Consider the following 18,335-nt stretch of genomic DNA (forward strand, 5'->3'; position numbering starts at 1 on the left):
GCTAAATGATGTTTACGTGTCTTAGCTCAAGAGTTCAAGACTTGGGACGACGAAGCCGGGAGAAGTCACCACTTAAATAGAAGAACTAGCCAGGTAGACAAGCTCTCAAATGAGTCAAGAGGACGCAAAACAAGGCGACGCCAATTCCAATTACTACAAACATGTTGGCTACCTTACTCGTATGTCGCGCAAAAGCCGTCGTAGGAAGTTGGCCGTAACGTATCATGAACCTCGCTATCTCTCCAGACTCCATAAAAACTGTCCGGGGCTTAAACATGGAGGAGGGACGAATCATCAAGACGCCAAAAATCTACATGACGCCCTCCCTAAACAGACAGTGTCAGGGTTTATGATAGAGACGACCAATCGGGACAATTCTGGCGTCTACTTCGGATGCTGTCTGTTAGTCTGACTCTACTGTTGGCGCATAATAGGTGAGAAATGCCTCTACGTCCTCGGTCCGTCCTGTGCGGTATCCACGATGATCATGAGCGTTTTCTCAGTGTCCTTTTGACAAAGGTATTCAATGTGATACAGTGAAGAGGATAAATGCGCATACATATCCTTGCAAATCTATGATACCTTTACTCCGATAATTTATAACATGAACCATTCAATCATTACATGACTCTTTCCATCATAACTAACGCGCCTTTAACGCCAAGTCAAGCCCCAAGAAACCCACCGACATTTCTCCAAGTGAACATGTACCCTCGATGATTTGGCGGTTAAACTGCACCTTATAAGAGCAGTAATCATGACGATAATAATATGGTTGCTGCTATTTTAAAATGCCGTTCAGCTGCCAAACCCTCAAAAGTACATACCCATTTGGAGGAATGTTTCATGTACTTTTAATAGTTTCTCAGAGTTCTGTCCTCTTGCTCGATGTAGTTGTCACAGCCGCACCATTTCTCTTCGCCTTAGTCCCTTCCAACTTGGGCATAAAGTCTTGAATTCCCATCCAGTCCACCACGAACGCAGTCGTGATTCTTGCCCAGTCGCGGACTGTTGGTAGGTCGAGGTGCTCACCGTCATCCGTCATCTCATGCCAGACATCAGGGAATGGAGTTGGAATAAGATGCAAAATGTCGACACCGCGTTCCATAAAGGGTCTGTGGTCGTCGTCGATGAAGCTGCGTGTGAAACGGTTGGCAGACTTATCGCCTTCTGGCATAAAAGGGACCTTGGGTTTGGTCTCGAGAACGCCAAGCTTTCGCATGCGCTCCTCCAGGCTAGCCATGGCACGGTATGCCCAATGTGTGGTGAGGAAGTAGGAAGGAATATGAGGATCTGCAGAACCAAGAAGGTCAAGAAGAACAAATAGACTGATAGAGTCAAGGGGGGTTCTGTAAGTTGCTAGAGAGCCGTGAAACTGGGACTCCCAATCCGCAGCGAGCGATCTTGATATGCTGTTAGCCAATCCGCACACCCCCCGTAAATGAATACAATGTCTTACCTAGCTCCGTAAAGCGAGTCCTCTTCTGTCCAATGCTTGAAAGCCTCTTCGCCATCGAGAAAGAGGATCTGGAGGCCTTGTGTCTCTTCGAGCCCATCGTCCATGGCGCCGTCCTTTTGCATCTTGTTCCACTTCGCCTTGAGCGCATCTTCGACACTCCTCGCAACATGCATCAACATGGCACATGGTGCAGCGCTATCGATTGCACCAATGAAGCCTTCTGGTTCATACTTGCTGTCGTAGTGCGCAACCAGCGTGAGTCGGCTGACGTCCCCATTTTGCGCCCATGGGGGATCTCTTCGAAAAACGAGGTTAGAGAAGGGGACTTGTTTGTTTCCATGGACAGGAGTCTTTGAAGTGGAATTCTGCCACTCGAGAGTCCATTCGGGAAGATTCTCCTTGAAAAAGTCGACAAAGTGTTTCTGGGTGCGCACTTGTCCCTCAGTGCCGGGGACACGTGGGATCAAAATAGGAGCGAGCAGCTTGCCATTCTTGATATCAAAGTCGTCGCCTGGCGAAGGAATATTCCGTAGGACATCGTCGGAAAGCGTCATGGACTCGGCAACGGTCGATGCGATGAGGCAAGCGAAAAGGAGTAGCTTTGCAAAGAATGGCAGCGAAGATTGCATTCGAGGCATGGTGGTCGAAGATGCAGCCATGGGGAAGGACGGACACCAATAAATACTACTTTAAACCAACAAGGAGCGGGTTTTGGGTCGGTTTGTCGTGGGGCGCGAAACTAGCTCATTCCGTCCGAAGGATTGTTGTATTCGACGTGGAACAGGGCTGATCAAGACAATGTAATGCAAGGCTAATCAGTGAATGTAGGTGTCGTGGACAAAGGAATTGGAGCAAACACGTCGCTTCGTGTCAGGAGTTGAAGCTCTCCAATCCAGACCATGCAAGGGATGAGAGCCATAAGGACAGGTACGACAACCTAGGCCCGACTCCATGTCGTCTCCCCCACTTGACCGCTGTGTTGTGTTACTGAAACTAAACCTACTACAGCAGTCAGGAACTAACACGCCACTGACCCCAATTCCAGATACAGCAGGTCAGAGCAGCTTAGTATTATTCTATGAACCCATTGTTTGTGATATTGACCTGTTGGCAAGAACAATATATAATAAGGCACGTTAAGTCACTGCAAGATAACCAAGTTCAATAGAACATCGAACAGTACTAACCTACTAGTTAGTAGAGACCGCCTCTTTCAAAATGAAATGGCGGGGACATGTGAGACCCTTGAATGACCTGGAGAAACGTTCCGGTGGCTGAACACTAGAGTCTCATTGGACTGACCACGGTTAAATGCCGTACAAGTTGTGTCAGTCAAATATCAGACACTCTATGGTTCACCAGAGGCTATTTATCTTCTCTGGAATTCAACTCCGTTATCTTGCTGTCTTCATAGGCTCTGACAAATATTTGACTCGAGGACAGGAATAGACTATTTCATGTACCTCAAAGAGGTAGAACACCAGATGGGACTTGTCATGTTGCGCTTCCACATGCGCCAAGTTGAACAAGTCGAGATTGAGCGGCAATATATGTGCTTTTAGTTGTTTGCACCCTTTTAGTGAAGCAGCAACCTACATGATCGAAATGCTTTGTTTCCCTCTCAGAGGATTCGTTGCGCCTAGATCGACTTCAGGTAGTTGACGAGAGCTATCAACCTGAACCCCCAAGAAGTTTCAAAGTAAACACCAATCAGACTCTCTACCATCAGACAAGACAGATCTCTATAAATAGTAGGGATTTCTAGCAACACCCTCATCTTTCGAAGCTAGTGCAGGCTACGTCATCCCGTTCCCCGCGTCTACAGAGCTTCAGCGTAGTCTCAAACCACCATCACGAGGTGACAGCGGTAAATAACAGTGTTATAGCATATCCACAAGAAACAGGAGATAAATGAGTAATTAAGTTATTGTCATATTGATTTTCGACTCGCGTCCTATACGCTTAAGCCGGACCTTATCCAAAAGGCCATGATCCCCATCATCTACACATACTCCTCATTCAAATCTATTAAAAGTTGTACTCCAAGGGTTCTCAAAAGGATAACATATACATCCTAGCGTCAGAAAGAATGCGGTAACCCGCTATGTAAACACCAAACGCCCATCGTCATGCTTTGCGTCTCTAACCTGTACTTGCAACACCGATAATTTTCCCTATGATTGCTCCCGTTCAAATGCTGCGCCTCTCCAGGTGGATGCCGATTAGGTAGTGTATATATCATTTCGATCTTGCGGGCTTCGTAATTTGGTTCAAACCAAGTTTCTATAGCCAAAAGCGGCTATGTCCGGCTTAATGCAGCTTGTTGGCAGCCTGAGCCGCTTTGTTGGCAATCTGCTTCTCCTTAGGGATAGTAAGGGCGTTGATGCCGAGGTAGTTGCAGATGCTGGTAACCACGAGCCAGGCCCAGCGGAAATACACAACCATGGAAAACAGAAGGTAGGCCCACAAGTAGAAAAGCTCGAACTGGGCGCTGAGCTGAGGAAGTCCGATTCGGGGCAAGTTGGCAAGGATAGCACCACCAACGAGAGGGTACAGCATGACGGTCCACCAGGGGAAAGGCTGGTGTGTCAAGTGGGCGAGAATAATCTTGGTTGTCAAGCGACCAAAGACAAATGACATGATAAAGCAGAAGAGCATGAGGTGGTTCTCGGATCGAATGGTGCTGTATGGGGAGAAGACCCAGGCAGCGATTGAGATGGTGTACACACCCATGGGAATCCACTCGATGAAGACAGGGAGAATGGGCTCTCCTCGAGACCTGCGAGCCTTGGCAACGTTGAGAACACAGAACGGGATCTGTGTGAAGATGAGAGAGCCGAGGATCAAACCAACCCAGACATCCTTGAAGCTAGTCTCACCGAGGAGCTCAGCAAGGCCGGGAAGACGATCCTTGATGCCATTAGCCAAAGGAATGGCCCAGACACCAGGTCCCCAAATGCCAGAAATGATCATAATCGCACAGGCGATGAGAATACCCTCAGTGGGACCGTTGATGTAGCCGAGGAATAGAGTGTGCGTGTGGTATGTCTCCCAGGTCGAGAAGAACATAGGCAGGCAAGGGCAGAGCGCAGTGACGATACCAGCTGTAGAGGTTCCCAGGCCCATAGAAGCGGTCCCGAGCAGACTTCCCAGCGTGCAGTTGAGGGAGTCGATACCATGGTCGAAGAGTTCACCGAGGCCGCTCGAGGTTCCAGTTCGTCGCGCTTGCTTTCCGTCGAGGTTGTCCATTGTTTGGTACATGAAGAGACCGAACGCGAAGCTAAAGTACAGCCATGACGGAGCCTATGCAAGTGTTAGTGCACAGTTGATAGCGAGTTAGTAGCTGTAACATACCGGTCCAACCAGATCAGGCATCCAAATTGCGCAGAAAGCAACGTTTACGAGAATGAAGCAGAACCCCAAAAGAGTGACCATGTTGGGAGCGATCCATAATGGGAGGAGGTTGACAGAGGCGTTCCACTATATGACGAAATGTTAGCTGTCTCGAGCTTTAAACTTGGTACAACAGGCAAAGCGCTTCAATTGACGCTTAAAGATTGTCGATGGGATTCAGAGAAATAGCTCGAGGCTAGGGCGCACGTACGAAAGGACCTAGAACGTATTTCGAGACTGGCGACATGTCGACACTTGAGTACTTGTATGACTTGAAGTGCACAAGTGCGTCATCAGAGATGCACTCGGCAACATTCTTCTCTGTTAAGACACCATAGTTAGTCTCCAACGCATTTCCCACGATTCCAGGTGACCCCAGTGATCAGGATGCTCCCCATGGATTTCTTCAACTTACTCGTGTTGGGCGCCATGTTGGTACCGTCCGGGTCGGTGGCCGATGGGTTGTAGAGCGGGAGTGTCTCGCTTGTAGACATGATGGAAAGAGAGGGGCCGGAGGAGGAGGGGCAACCAAGAATCTTTTAAACGGGCAGGATAAGGAGAAAAAAAAGTTATCGGCAAAACCCCCCAAAGATCGGACCTGCAGAAGTGCGCACGCGGAAACGTATCTCGTGCGGCAGCAGGGTACAGTACTGAATAGGAACTTAGGCCCGCAAACAATAAATAACCCTGGGTTGTTTTTCTCAACAAAGGTAATCCTAACAGAGACAGGCGACGCGGCACGTGGGCAAAATGCTCGGTTGTAAATAGACAGATAATTGCAGAGCAGTAGTGTAGCTCTTATCGACAAAGGCAGAGACGGGTTTCAAGCCAAGGAAATATGCGACGGAGCTGATTTGCGCAATCGACCGGGAGGGCTGAGACAGAGCAAAAACGGTCTCCAAGAATAGCGGTGAAGCGTGGGACAGTGAATTAATACAATGTAGAGTATGTGTCGATGAACAAACGTCGCCAAAAGGGCTTTTGTTTGTTTTAAGAAAGGAAAGGATTGGAGAAGGTTTAAAGGGGGCAGGTTTTGCTCACTCCATCGACTCGAAATTGGCATTGAACTTTCGAGTCTCGCACTGGTGTCGTCGTACCAGCCAGTCAAGCCCCCTGGATCGTATGCCCCCTGCGCACAGCAGCGATCTGGTCCACTACAGGGGAAACAGACGTCTAAAATTGGGTAATTAGCGGCTTATTTACGTATTGGAACTCGTTCTTTCAGCACAAAAATCATCGGTCTGACAGCTAACGAACTAGGTCAAACTTGCGTCCATGACCCCTTTACTGACTCGACAGCTACCAGATCTCAAAGAGAGGTCTTCGAGATACCCTCATGTTCGTCTCTACCAAACAGGATCCGCAGGTATGTGCCCAACCTCGCATTGTTATTGTGTCCCGAGATCGTCATGAATTCCATCCGTCAGAGCCGAGAAGATGGGTCCCGCCATTTTTGCATTGAGTTTCACATGCCCTTCTAGGCTCGTGAGCGCGTGAGCAATAACACTATCAACAAGAATACGAACTGTTCATTCTAGCGCCATTCGATGAAGGATGAGTGCGAGTCAGCAAGAAACACTGTACAGCGGCTGTTTGGTTGATCCGATGGCCCGGTTAAAAGTCTAGAACATCAAAAGCTCCCCAGTAAGTAACATGGAATGTGGAGTGACTTAACATCAGTTGTTGGTAAAAGTTATTGAATGAAACTCCACCTCGATTCATGACCTCGAAATACCAAATGGCTATTTTGCTAGACATCGTTGGTTAGTTGCCACTTCCTAAATGATATATCACATCGGGCTTAGTTCTCGAGTTTATTCAGTAGTATGTGGTGGTTAGACTGCAACAAAGCAGCCAATGACATTATATTCGTCTTTTTACTAACCACTCGTCACCTTCTGTTAACCTTTGACAGTACCCGTATTAATGTTGTAAGAGGGCGTTGCCTGTATCAAAATCATAAAAACCAACAATGTACCATCAGAAAAAACAACCCAACACCTAGACGTCCAAGGCTTTCAAGGAATGTATGCGCAAGAAAAACAAGAGAATTGAATCAATACAGATTTCCGCCCCGAGCAGTGTTGCAAGGAGCTGGTAAGCGTTTTCACACGCTTATAGCATGGCAAAGCCGGCGAACATGGTGCTCAGGACAATAGTCAGACCCCATGTTCGGCCAACCTCGATGACAGCAGCGCCATTGCTCTTAGTTGACTCTGCGGCGTCAGAATCGTCATCGTTGTTTTCACTTCCAGGTGTGTCGGTGTAAACCGTGTTGGCGTCGTCAGTAGCGCTAGCTGTGGCCTTAACAGTACCAGTGCCTGTAGCTGTGGAAGTTGTGTTGTATTTCTTGGGGTCTTCAGCACCGCATGGGTTGTTCTCTCGGCAGTCAGAAGCACAAGAGGCTTTGCCGGCACAATCCGTAACACACTGGTTACCCCATTCTTGGCAGACGTAGAAGGGAAGGGTGAGGGAGTATTCGGACACGTTAGGTTGCTTTCCGTCACCGCAGATGCAGCCATAAGTGAGAGTTTTCTGAAGTAAACTGGGTTAGCCTATGCCGACTGGTCCAAGAGCCGATAACAAGACTTACAGGGTTGCATTCATTGACCTTGGTGTCTCCCTTACTAGTTTGACCACAGATCATAGGACATGTCTCTATTTCGTTCTGGCACCAAACCTCTGCAAGCTGTTAGCCTATGATCTTGGCAAGTTCTGTATGGAAAAATGCTACTTACTGCGTAGGGACAGAGGCACGCTCTCAGGGTCGATCACGTAGTCGGCATTGACAAGAGTGACAGCTGAAGCCGCAGTGGCGAGGACGATTGTTCGAAGAGAAGGCATTGTAATTGCGTATCGGTGCTGAAAGCGAAAATTGATTGTGTCTTATGCTGGTAGGTATGTACGCCGGTTTATATCCGATGTTCAAAAGTTCGTAAACGGTGAAGATTGACAGAAGATGGTTTGCTTCTGCAGAAGGTCAGCGGTTTTATCCTAACAGATAGCTGTATTTTGTCTTTCCCGAATCTGAGGAAATTGGTATTGATCGTGAGGAAGGTATGTAGGAGGGAATCACTAAGACAACAGGGGGGAGAAGGTGCGGTCTCGCCGTTGCTTGACTTACAAAGCAAATTGGAACTTCAACGGAAATGGGAGCGACAGTATGAATAGAATATCGGAATGAAAAGTTAGCGACTGTTCAAGACCAGGTCTGATATAGCGAGTGTATCAACTGAGGTGAGGAGAGGAAAGAAGAAGCTGAGGAGAAAAAGGTCGAGGAGGTCCGAGACATATCAACGATGGGGCCTGGCCTATCTGCTCCTACGTGGTACAACATAACAGACAGACTATAATGCTGTAAGCGGTAAGCCCAAGGATCCCAGTTACTCGCTACAGCCGAACTATAGTGTTAAGAGAAATGATCTGGTGCCATATACATAGCGAGACCCGAGGCTGGGCAATATCACGACGATGGAGTTGCACCAATCTCCCCCATTAGTTCTGACAGGGTGCAGGGGAGTTGAGCAACGAAAAGTCGAGATTGGGTTTAGCTCTGCTTCACACCAGCAGGCATGGGAGGTTATTTGCTCCATATCGCCCGCCACTCGGCGCATTTTGTACACGGAGAATCCCAGTACCCGCCAGAGGCTAGGCCTCATAGACTCGACTGGTACGGCTTGCCGCTGGAGCTTAACCTGAAATCCCATGAATTGCAATCTCCAGGGCCCTTGGGTTTAACAGACACCATTAAAAGGAGTCGATACTATCGATTTTATTTCCAAAAGCCCTGTCTTTTTTTCCATGATCTTCAGCAGATCCCAATGGAGATCTCATTCAACTCCATGGGTTGTCGGTTGTCTCTCCCCGGTCATGGCCACGCGGGTCGTCGAGGAGCCAATACCTCGTTTCTTCTAAACCACCTGTCTCATCTGCTCATCAGTCTTGGCTTGGTGGCGCGAACGGCCAAAGGCTGTCGACTCCACATATGTAATCTTGAGCCGACAAGCCCACTGTCACTGCTACTAACTACTGCACCTGCAACATTTGTTATGAGCGTCTTTTCATTGTGCATCAAGCCATCAACGAGTGCATCTTGAATCACGCCAACGACGCGTTCCAGTTGGTGGTTGAGGCTGTCCACAACAAGTACGAGCCCACCATGATCACGTTGCAGGCTTTCTTATGGAGAAGTAGCCACTCGGATGCGAGAATGGTGGCCAACTCTTCCCGTAAAGGGTAACTCTGTTTTCTACTGGGCATCTGGACCAGCCGATACCCTTCGTATTTCTTGCATGTAAGCGGGGCATGACACTGAACCCTTTCTCTCAACCCCGCGCAATGCACGCCGACGAGGACATGATGCTCGATATCGCGCCAATCGTTGGTGTTGAGAGTATCTTTGTTATGTTGCTCAATGTTGCTGACGCGGCTGGAGAAACACTTGGCGTGCACCTTGAATACACACACTTGTTGAGCCGTGTCCATAACTGTTCACTTTTGTGAGGTATCAGACATGACAGTTGGTGAATCATGATCTGGTCTCCCAATATCGGAGGTGGTTTCACCGTTTCTGTGGGCTGAGACAAGTAGTCTACTGTACAAGAGCGGAGTGCAGTTCTTGGAGACGACTTGGAGAAAAGACTCGTCACCCAAGGACAGCACCCTATCGCCTGTACGGATCCTCGTATCGTTATTCGTGTTTGGTGCATTGTAGCACCGGTTGGATCGCAGACTCGCAGGATCTACCCACTCATGGCTTGAACTATAACAGATAACTCTATCTTAGCCACACCCCATGGCTTTGAAGATGTCAAGGTAAGGTTACAAGAATCTCACTGGGGTCATGATGAAGCTCCTCGTTTCTTGTAAAATCCAATCTGGCCATCAAAGCCCAAGTTCACGCGTATCCCGATTATTCCATACAATCGAGCCACCCAGGCGCCACGGCGTCTTAGAAGTCCTTGTTAAGCCGTCAGCCTCCCCATTTCCCTGCATTCCACTGCGAAGCTGCGGTTGGTCCAGAGCATGTGACAATGTCTCATGATAGAACGAGAGCTCAGTGGCTTGGAAGAGAGTTGACAGAGCCTCATGTGCCATGCTGTCCAGTACATACTTCATCTTGTCACTTGTTGAGACATTGGCTCTACCGATTGGGCTCCATGCCATGTATTCCGAAAGCTTAGGTATTCGGCATCCGGCCCGGGAGTCTTTCCAGTCCGTCACGGAACGGACATGGCTTTTCCAGCTCCGGGATCAAGTATATCATGAGTGCTTGTTATGGATACCTGGACGCACTGACATCTTTCTTTCACAAACAATGCCCACTCTTCTTATGTTTATCTCCAAAGTAGCAGTATAAAGACAAAGGAATGGCATAAGTATGTCGACAGTGCCGGAAAGACAGGCAAACTCTTTCAGATTTGATCTAAAATCACAACCTTATATGTCGCCTTCTCACATCGTATAGTCACGAGCGTTGTTGACAAGTAACCATGACCTGAAATCAGCTACCGGTGCGTTGTTCTAAGTTGTAGTACCATCGACCGGGGCGTCGGCCCCTCCTCAGCCGGAAAAAGACAAGCTGCACAGCCGGCCCGTCAACGGTGCCGTCCATACAGGAAAAGGAAGGTGCAGAAGAATTCCTACGACATCACTTTCATCTTTTCAATTGAAACGACGTATCGCCACTTTCACAAAGAGCCATGTCTACGGTAGAATTCCTCACCCAACTTTCAAGTTAAGCTTAATTTATCATTTCCCTATAATCTGTCTATTCGATTGGCACAACTTCTTAATCCTTGCGATTAAGGTATCGACTACTGCACACTACCCAAAAGCAGGGCTGCAATTCTTGGGCTGGTATCCTGACTCGCAAATACGACGACTTCATCCATTCATCAACATCAACATCATTCGACTGGATCGACTGAATCATCATTACCATATTTTAACACTGTTCCTGCCATCGAACCACTTGTAACCCGAAACTCTCGACGTCAGCACATCGATAATTTCCCCATCAGCGACTTTCGATATCCACAACAAGAGTGATCAGATCGTATGGTTGAATGGCGACTGCGATAGACCAAGCGCCCGGCGGTGGGAATTTGGGCTCCCGCGCTTCACTTCCGGACAGCGTTGAGACACAGACCATTTCCGCCGAAGCATTCGAGACACCGCGCACATCTCTTGACAATGACAACAACCCACGGCATCTCTCTACGTCGTCTCCCCTCTCACCAGTGACCTCCCCACCGTATTGGCTCAACACACGCGGTGGACATCAGCGGACGATTTCGAACATGTCGACTGAATCGTTTCTTCCAGCTGGCGCCATTACACTTCGTGACAATGAAGCGAGCGACCTCGATGACCGTAACAGTGCTTGTTGGGCCAAAAGTGTTGAGATCGCCAATCACACCGTAGTCAATGGCAGTGCGACAAATATCGGGGCATTCGTAGTGTGGAACATACGTGTCGAAACTCTCAATGTGAGTGATTGGGCGGCTCCGTGGTGGCTTGTCAGGCTGGACGTTGATAATGAACTGACTGACCGACTCCGCGAATAGGGAAGCTTTATGAACATTCGGAAACGTTATTCGGAGTTTGACGACTTTCGATATCGGCTGGTTCAGACCTTTCCCGGCTTTGAGGCGGCTGTTCCGGCCCTTCCGCCTAAGAGTGTTATCTCAAAATTTCGACCTCGATTTTTGGAAAAGAGACGGGCTGGTCTACAATACTTTCTCAAGTGCGTATACCAATGTCTAACCTTCCAACGTTTCGCTGATTTTGTAGTTGCATATTACTGAATCCAGAGTTTTCTGGGTCGCCTGTACTCAAGGAGTTCCTCTTTGCATAGCGCTGCCATCGTTCCAGCATCTTCTCTTCGTTACAAATGTTTATCTTTTGACCTTGAATATGAGGCCTCTTTGTACAAACCATATATATATATATATAGCTTCGGCCTGGTGTCACGCACATACATATGCGCCGGCCAGGTGTCCATGTTAATGATAACGAGTTGGATGACTTACGTGTTAATGTCTCACAGTTGGTCCTTTATGCTGCTACCAAGTCGGAGGTGTCATTACGCGGCTTTGGTTGATTGGGAGGCCAAGACAGTACCAAGATTTGGCAAAGATGGGGAAAAGAGTCAAGACTCTATCAAATCCATACCAGTTGTCTGCCAAGACGGTAGCTGCTGCACTCAGTGGCATGTCATCGCTGGGCGTTTGAGATATCGTGACAGAAAGGGCCGGGCATAGCCGCCAGAGTGCGGTACGATGTTTCGGTCAATTCGAGGGCTGTGCAATTTTAGGCTCATTCCGTGTGGTTAAGTTAATTTCTTCCTTGGACCCAAGCTTCTCATAACGGTATGGTAATATGGCCGAGTAGGTATAATGAATAGCTTTGTTTGGCTAGGTAACAAGGCAGCATTGGATATTCGTTTCTGCCTCATGTTTGTTAACCCAAAGTCAGTATGGACCAGCATTTTACGACGTGCCTAGCTAGCTTTAACTATCATTTAGATTAATTAAGCACAGAGTCTAGATGCTTATTTACGCCTATGCCAATCATCAACGCGAAGAGTTGCAAAAAGGTACCCACAAGGCGTAGCCAGATTCTTCGGGTCCTTGGTCGTAAACGGCAGAACCGGCAAGGGGACCTCAGGGTATCATAAAAATTGACCGCTGGAAGCATAAGGGACGAAAATAGTAAGGCACTTTATGCTTATTAGGCTATAGTTCTTAGACTACTTATTTTTATACCCTAAGACTTAGGAGGCCATTTTTTCTGCTACCCAGTAGGGGGACTTACACAATGGAACTCGGACCAATCAAAATATAGGAACTTTGTTTGTTAAATGGTACGTCCAGAGGGCTGAGTCGCTGAAAGGCTTGGAGGTTTACGATAATGCCAATAATCTTGGACATCTCACAGGATTGCCAAGTGCCGTTCTTCCGGGACTAGAACCTGCAAGTTTTCTGGGCATCGGCTTGTGTTTGCATCAGTTTCAAGAGCATAGCTAGTATATAAAGATCTGGGTTCTGGACCAAGAGATCCAACTCATAAACACTAATGATCAAGTATAAGCAGGTTTTCTTCTTCTCTTTCTGTCCATATCCTTGATCAGTCAGTCATTTGTATAAATGCTTGATTATAACTTGAAATCATCGCCAACTTTTGTTTCCACCCCCACAGTCTGTCCAACTGACCCCACGAACATGACGCAACTCGATATTCTAGAACACCGTTATTTAATGTTACCGGTTTTAGCACCAGTCTCAGACAATATGGAGGGGACCCCGCGACAATCACCGTTAACAATACCAACCCGTGTTGACTCCAAATTCTCCCTCGTCAGCACTGCGTCATCGTCTGTTACTACTGCCTCTATTAGTGGTTCGTCGTTTGCGACCACTAAAACAAAAGAATACATGGAATCTCTACGCCCTCCTTCACCAAAACAATTTGAACGAATTGCTTTTGTTCAACATCAGCGCGAACAAGAAACAAAGCGCAGAAATCGTGAACGCAGAAGATGGTCCCGTGAAGCCCAGCGTCAGCGAGACAGAGCAGCTAGTATGTCAACCAACAACAGTCAGGACGATCAGGCGCAAGCTGCGCGCACTATACAAAAGACATTTCGGGGCTACCGCGCAAGAAGAGAACTCGAAGGATTTGGCTTAGACGCAAGTACACGATGGGTTACAGCGATACGTGAGGCGCAATTTCGAAACGCAACATTACCAAGGCCCAGAACAGAATTAGACAACGATACTACCGACAAATCAGAAGAAGACCATGTTGCGAAACATAAATCAGCAAATGCTCGCGAGAAGTGGAAGAAGGCCAGTGCGATCGCACGACGAGCTGGTCATGATGATCTTTTATCCGATTCCTCTGAATCTGAATCTTCTTCAGATGAAGATGCCTCACCCGAAGAACGAGCTGCTGCACGAGCGCGGCGGGAGAAAGCCACCGCTGCTCGCAGGCATGAGGCGCGCATGATGGGCATCCGATACTTTCTCGAAATGGTAGATCAGAAACACCGCTATGGAAGCAATCTATGCAGATATCATGAAGTCTGGAAGCAAACAGATACCCACGAGAACTACTTTTACTGGCTCGACTACGGCGAAGGTCGCAATATTGAGATTGACGGCTGTCCGAGAGACAGACTCGAAAGAGAGCAAGTTCGATATCTTTCTCGTGAGGAGCGCCAATACTACTTAGTCGAAGTCGACAATGAAGGAAGACTATGCTGGGCGAAGAACGGCCAGCGCATTGATACTACAGAGCAGTTCAAGGATAGTATGCAAGGCGTGGTACCTTTGGATGATCCCACACCAGCCTTCAATGCTGCTGCTCGGTCAACAGATTCGAATTCCCAGGATTATGCCAGTAGCTCAAGTTCCGAATCTTCACTCGAGTCTGAACGAGAAGCAGACCGGGCGGCTAAGTATGCAACTCCTGGTTACGACAACAAGCAGGGTATGCACAAGGTATCGCAGATTTCAGCATCCACGATATTCAACAAAATGATGCGCAAGTCTGTTAGAAAAAACACTTGGATATTTGTCGCCGATACAAACTTTCGGATGTATGTTGGTATCAAGGACTCGGGCGCATTTCAACACTCGTCCTTCCTACAGGGTAGTCGAATTTCATCAGCTGGTCTTATCAAGATCAAGAATGGCCGACTCTCGTCCTTGTCTCCGTTAAGTGGACATTATCGCCCTCCAGCAAGTAACTTCCGCGCTTTCGTCCATAGTCTTCGCCAGTCCGAGGTGGACATGTCCCACGTGTCTATCTCCAAGTCGTACGTGGTGCTCATCGGTTTGGAGTCATATCTCAAGACCAAGAGGAAGGGCAAGGATTTAGCGCAACGCGTGTCACACAGAAAAGACAAAATTGTGGCTCCTGAAGAAGCAGCACGCCGGGAGGAGGAGGCCAAGGACAAGAGTGAAAGCGCAGCGAAAGAAAGAGAGGTGCTTCAACAAGAGGAGGAGGAGAAACAAGAGGGCAGGCCAGTGAAGAAGGTCTTAAAGAAGCTCGGTATCAAGCCAACAAAGGAGGAGAAGCAAGCTTCCAAGAGAGAGCAGAAGGAGGATGTCGAGGAAATGCATGTGTGAAAGGAACATTGTAGGCGGCGTGGTTTTTTATTCTCGATATAATACCCCAAGCATAGATAGAGCAGTGCTCGAGTTATGATTCACGACCTTAAGCATGAATACCCATCCATAGTTATGATCAACCTGCAGTGCCATCGAGTGACGATGTCAATCCCATAAGTGCTTAATTATTTCTAATCAAATGCACGCATGGCTTAATGATCGTCTCTGACAGTTAATTATGTAGTATGGAGCATAGGTGGTAGATCAAGGAGACGATCACTTGGATCATGGATAGCCTGGTGGGTAGCAGAAAAGTTGGCGTTATAAGACTTGAGGTACAAAATAAGTTGTCTAAGACGTATATTCTTATTAAGCATAAACTGATAGAGGAATTTCGTATCTTGTGCCTCCTGTGGCTAACTTTTCTGGTCCTCTGATTATAGTTTTGGGGTTGGCGGATCATGCTCGTCGAGAATGCCTGTACATGATGAGTTTATTCATATCAACTTGATCACGTACCTGTGACAACATTATCAATGTGATGTATCAATTGAACTGTGTTGTATTATGACTACTATTATTAACTGAATACTAAGGTATGGAGTGAGAGACGAAGACAGTTTCAGGCTTTGAGAATCACGTACAACCACGAAATCGTGATGTATTGAGTTTCTGATCTGTGTAGACAGATCAACCTTGTAGTGAACAATCTTGAGTATAACGAGAAGGTTTTGGCTTTGGTTCAAGGCATAAATACATATAAATAATTCAGACACTTGATTTAATTGTATTCATGTTGAATATGTTTTGGGGCCAAACACTTTCACCCATTGATATTTGGATGCTCGCACAAGGCACGGGAGATTTTAGCGTGCATAAGCCCTGTAAACCGCTTTTGTCAATGCGCTGCAGAGGATTTTGCAGTGCCATCCCCCTAAAGCATAGCGCTATAAAGCATCAGGTAGGCATCCATTAAGGGGGTATCTGGAGCCCACTCCAGCTTCCGTTTGACTGCAAACGTTCATCGCACCAGAGACGCCAAACCCATCGAAAAACCCCGTCAGAGTCGAGGCGCCATCGCCAAACCGAGCCGGCGGATTTAAAGAAACATAGCCTTGAAATCATGCCAGGCATCTCGACATTTACCAATGGCTTCCGTCACCCGTTCATCGCGGCGCGCTGAAGTTCCGCATCAGCATCATCATCACTCGCACCACCACCTACCATCCCCAGCAAGCGTATTTGCCCACACCCAGGGCGGAGGAGGAGCACCAGGGGCAGGGCGCAACAAGAGGGCACTCGATGCACACGATCGCGACTTTGATGCGATTAAGCCCAAGAAATCGCGTATAACAGTCGAAGTTCCTGCAAAGGGCTCCCACAGACTTCGTGTCGCCAATATCGACAACAAAGAGGCCTCGTCGCCCGCGCGCCAACCTACTGCGACGCCTACAGTGGCGACTGCGACGACGCCAAAGATCCCTTCCCCCCCGACCGACAACGCGACATCGACGCCAAAGCAAGAACAAACCCTTACACAACACCAAAGTAAGGTCATTAATGGCCTAAAACACGAACTCGACCGATTACAACCTCAGCCGAGCGATACCAACACAAAAGAACAAGGCCGGAAGCTTCGCTCTCAGGAAGCCACCAGGTTCAAGAGCGAGCTTTCTGCCTATTTCTCTGATTACGATGAGGTAATTGGCAACGAGCCCAAAGAACAACGTACGTGAATGAACTCCCTGTCGCTCACCTTTGCGTCGCTATCTTATGATGCCATGTTCTGACACTTCTTTTTAGAACTGTTCACTGCCGAAACGCCGATAGTTATTGTCGACTCTGACGCACGACGCGCAGTTTCAGACAACCAACGCGCCATTCCGCAGCATCCCAACCCCGCAACTGAGTTTCCCGTACGTGGATTTGGCGATGCATTATTTTTTAATGTCTTTGATTGTCAGCAAATCGACTTGGGATTTTTAGAGTCCAAAAATAAGACAGTCGAAGATCCTTTGCCAGATAAATTATTTCAGCCAATACATCGTCGAGCTGAGCGACTGGAAAGATCAGTACGCAATGCTGAAAAAGGTCGAGCTCAACATGAAAAAGACCACATTATCCGGCTTCTCGAGGGCCTGCAAGGCCACGATTGGCTGAGAGTAATGGGCGTGAGTGGAGTAACAGAAACCAAGAAGAAGACGTTTGAACCCGCTCGCAATCACTTCATCAAGGGCTGCCAGGCCGTCCTTGACAAATATCGGAACTATGTTCTGGAAGAGAAGAAGCGCAAGATGGAGAAAGACAGAGCTCGAGCCGAGAAAGAGCACGAAGACTCGAGTATCGATGAAGACGAAACAAGCGACGAGACGGCTGATGGCAATGTTAGCGACTCAGCATCACCGGCAAAGCAACTCCAAGAGGAAGCAATGGCGAGATCTAGATCTTCAAAAGGATCCAAAAACCGCAAAGCGACGCCTCAGCCAGCTGCAGCTAAGGCTCCGCGTCCTGCAAAGGCACCGCCCGCTCTAAAGCCACCAGAGCCGCCTAAAGAGTTCAAGTCATTCTTCACAAAGCGATACGAGCGCGACAGCGCTCTAAATAGGAACAGGCGTACAGGAAGAAAGGTAATGGCATGGGGCCTACCCATTCCTGAGATACCCGATGTTGATTTTGATTTACCGGAGGAATACCGTGATGAAGATACCCTCAAGGTCCGGGCGAGGAAGAAGCGCCGGGATCGAAGACGCAGCAAAAAGTGATGAGAATTTGCTTGCTGCTTGTAACATATAGCGAAGAGGTCACGGAAGTCGGTTTATATACATATGGTTTGGCGTTTAGGTAGGCAAGGAAGGATCTGAGAAGTCCTGGCAGGAGCAAAGGTATTCCAGTCATTGGGTGTGGGTTTATGTAGTCTTGATAGTTACCATCAGACGATGTGTTGGAAATAATATCCTTTCCAAACAAGCAGCAGACCCTGATACTAACGATGAGTGACGTCTTTTGGTGGTACTGAAGGTTGGTTTAGTGGAGGTTCAAATTTGTGAGATAACCATGGCTGTAATTGCCATATGGCAAGTGTTTCAATTATAAACTCAACAAGTGTGACAATAAAACCATAGGATGTCCTTTAAACTTAGCGCAATGTTGAGATGATAACTTACTTAACTGTCACTAATATGCTATAGGAGATCTATCATCTTATGCTACCTATTGTTCTGAAGATATTCAAAGCTGTTTGTTGTTTGGAGAGAGTGGGTCGACAATGGGAGCCTCATTAAGCAGGCAAGTGGCCCGTGCACGACAAGCTTCCTGCAACGCGCCGCGAGCTGTCTTTACACTTTGCAAAGTGCACGGCAAGAGGC

General features: G+C 47.8%; 6 protein-coding genes across 6 annotated transcripts; 3 read left to right on the forward strand and 3 right to left on the reverse strand.

The window, feature by feature from the left end:
* Positions 1-865: 865 nt before the first annotated feature.
* On the reverse strand, positions 866-2,118 carry FSST1_000606 (glutaminyl-peptide cyclotransferase family protein; the record flags this gene model as incomplete). Its single annotated transcript, XM_083232398.1, has 2 exons — positions 866-1,403; positions 1,460-2,118. 2 exons carry the CDS (start codon positions 2,116-2,118, stop codon positions 866-868), a joined length of 1,197 nt encoding a protein of 398 aa, XP_083090788.1.
* Positions 2,119-3,769: 1,651 nt separating this feature from the next.
* FSST1_000607 (CDP-alcohol phosphatidyltransferase-domain-containing protein) lies at positions 3,770-5,346 on the reverse strand (the record flags this gene model as incomplete). The annotated part of the gene is made up of 4 exons (XM_083232409.1): positions 3,770-4,762; positions 4,814-4,939; positions 5,064-5,173; positions 5,268-5,346. 4 exons carry the CDS (start codon positions 5,344-5,346, stop codon positions 3,770-3,772), a joined length of 1,308 nt encoding a protein of 435 aa, XP_083090789.1.
* Positions 5,347-6,967: 1,621 nt separating this feature from the next.
* On the reverse strand, positions 6,968-7,696 carry FSST1_000608 (uncharacterized protein; the record flags this gene model as incomplete). The annotated part of the gene is made up of 3 exons (XM_083232420.1): positions 6,968-7,387; positions 7,446-7,534; positions 7,591-7,696. 3 exons carry the CDS (start codon positions 7,694-7,696, stop codon positions 6,968-6,970), a joined length of 615 nt encoding a protein of 204 aa, XP_083090790.1.
* A 3,224-nt stretch (positions 7,697-10,920) lies between these two features.
* On the forward strand, positions 10,921-11,711 carry FSST1_000609 (Phox homologous domain-containing protein; the record flags this gene model as incomplete). Its single annotated transcript, XM_083232431.1, has 3 exons — positions 10,921-11,343; positions 11,422-11,600; positions 11,648-11,711. The coding sequence occupies 3 exons, from the start codon at positions 10,921-10,923 to the stop codon at positions 11,709-11,711; spliced, it is 666 nt and encodes a 221-aa protein (XP_083090791.1).
* Positions 11,712-13,146: 1,435 nt separating this feature from the next.
* On the forward strand, positions 13,147-14,988 carry FSST1_000610 (IQ calmodulin-binding motif-containing protein; the record flags this gene model as incomplete). Its single annotated transcript, XM_083232440.1, has 1 exon — positions 13,147-14,988. The coding sequence occupies one exon, from the start codon at positions 13,147-13,149 to the stop codon at positions 14,986-14,988; it is 1,842 nt and encodes a 613-aa protein (XP_083090792.1).
* Positions 14,989-16,118: 1,130 nt separating this feature from the next.
* FSST1_000611 (something about silencing, SAS, complex subunit 4-domain-containing protein) lies at positions 16,119-17,732 on the forward strand (the record flags this gene model as incomplete). Its single annotated transcript, XM_083232452.1, has 2 exons — positions 16,119-16,698; positions 16,774-17,732. The coding sequence occupies 2 exons, from the start codon at positions 16,119-16,121 to the stop codon at positions 17,730-17,732; spliced, it is 1,539 nt and encodes a 512-aa protein (XP_083090793.1).
* Between the last annotated feature and the right edge of the window lie 603 nt (positions 17,733-18,335).

The sequence above is a fragment of the Fusarium sambucinum genome, chromosome IV (assembly GCF_050947815.1).
Source record: "Fusarium sambucinum isolate potato_lamoka chromosome IV, whole genome shotgun sequence".
NCBI lineage: Eukaryota > Fungi > Ascomycota > Sordariomycetes > Hypocreales > Nectriaceae > Fusarium > Fusarium sambucinum.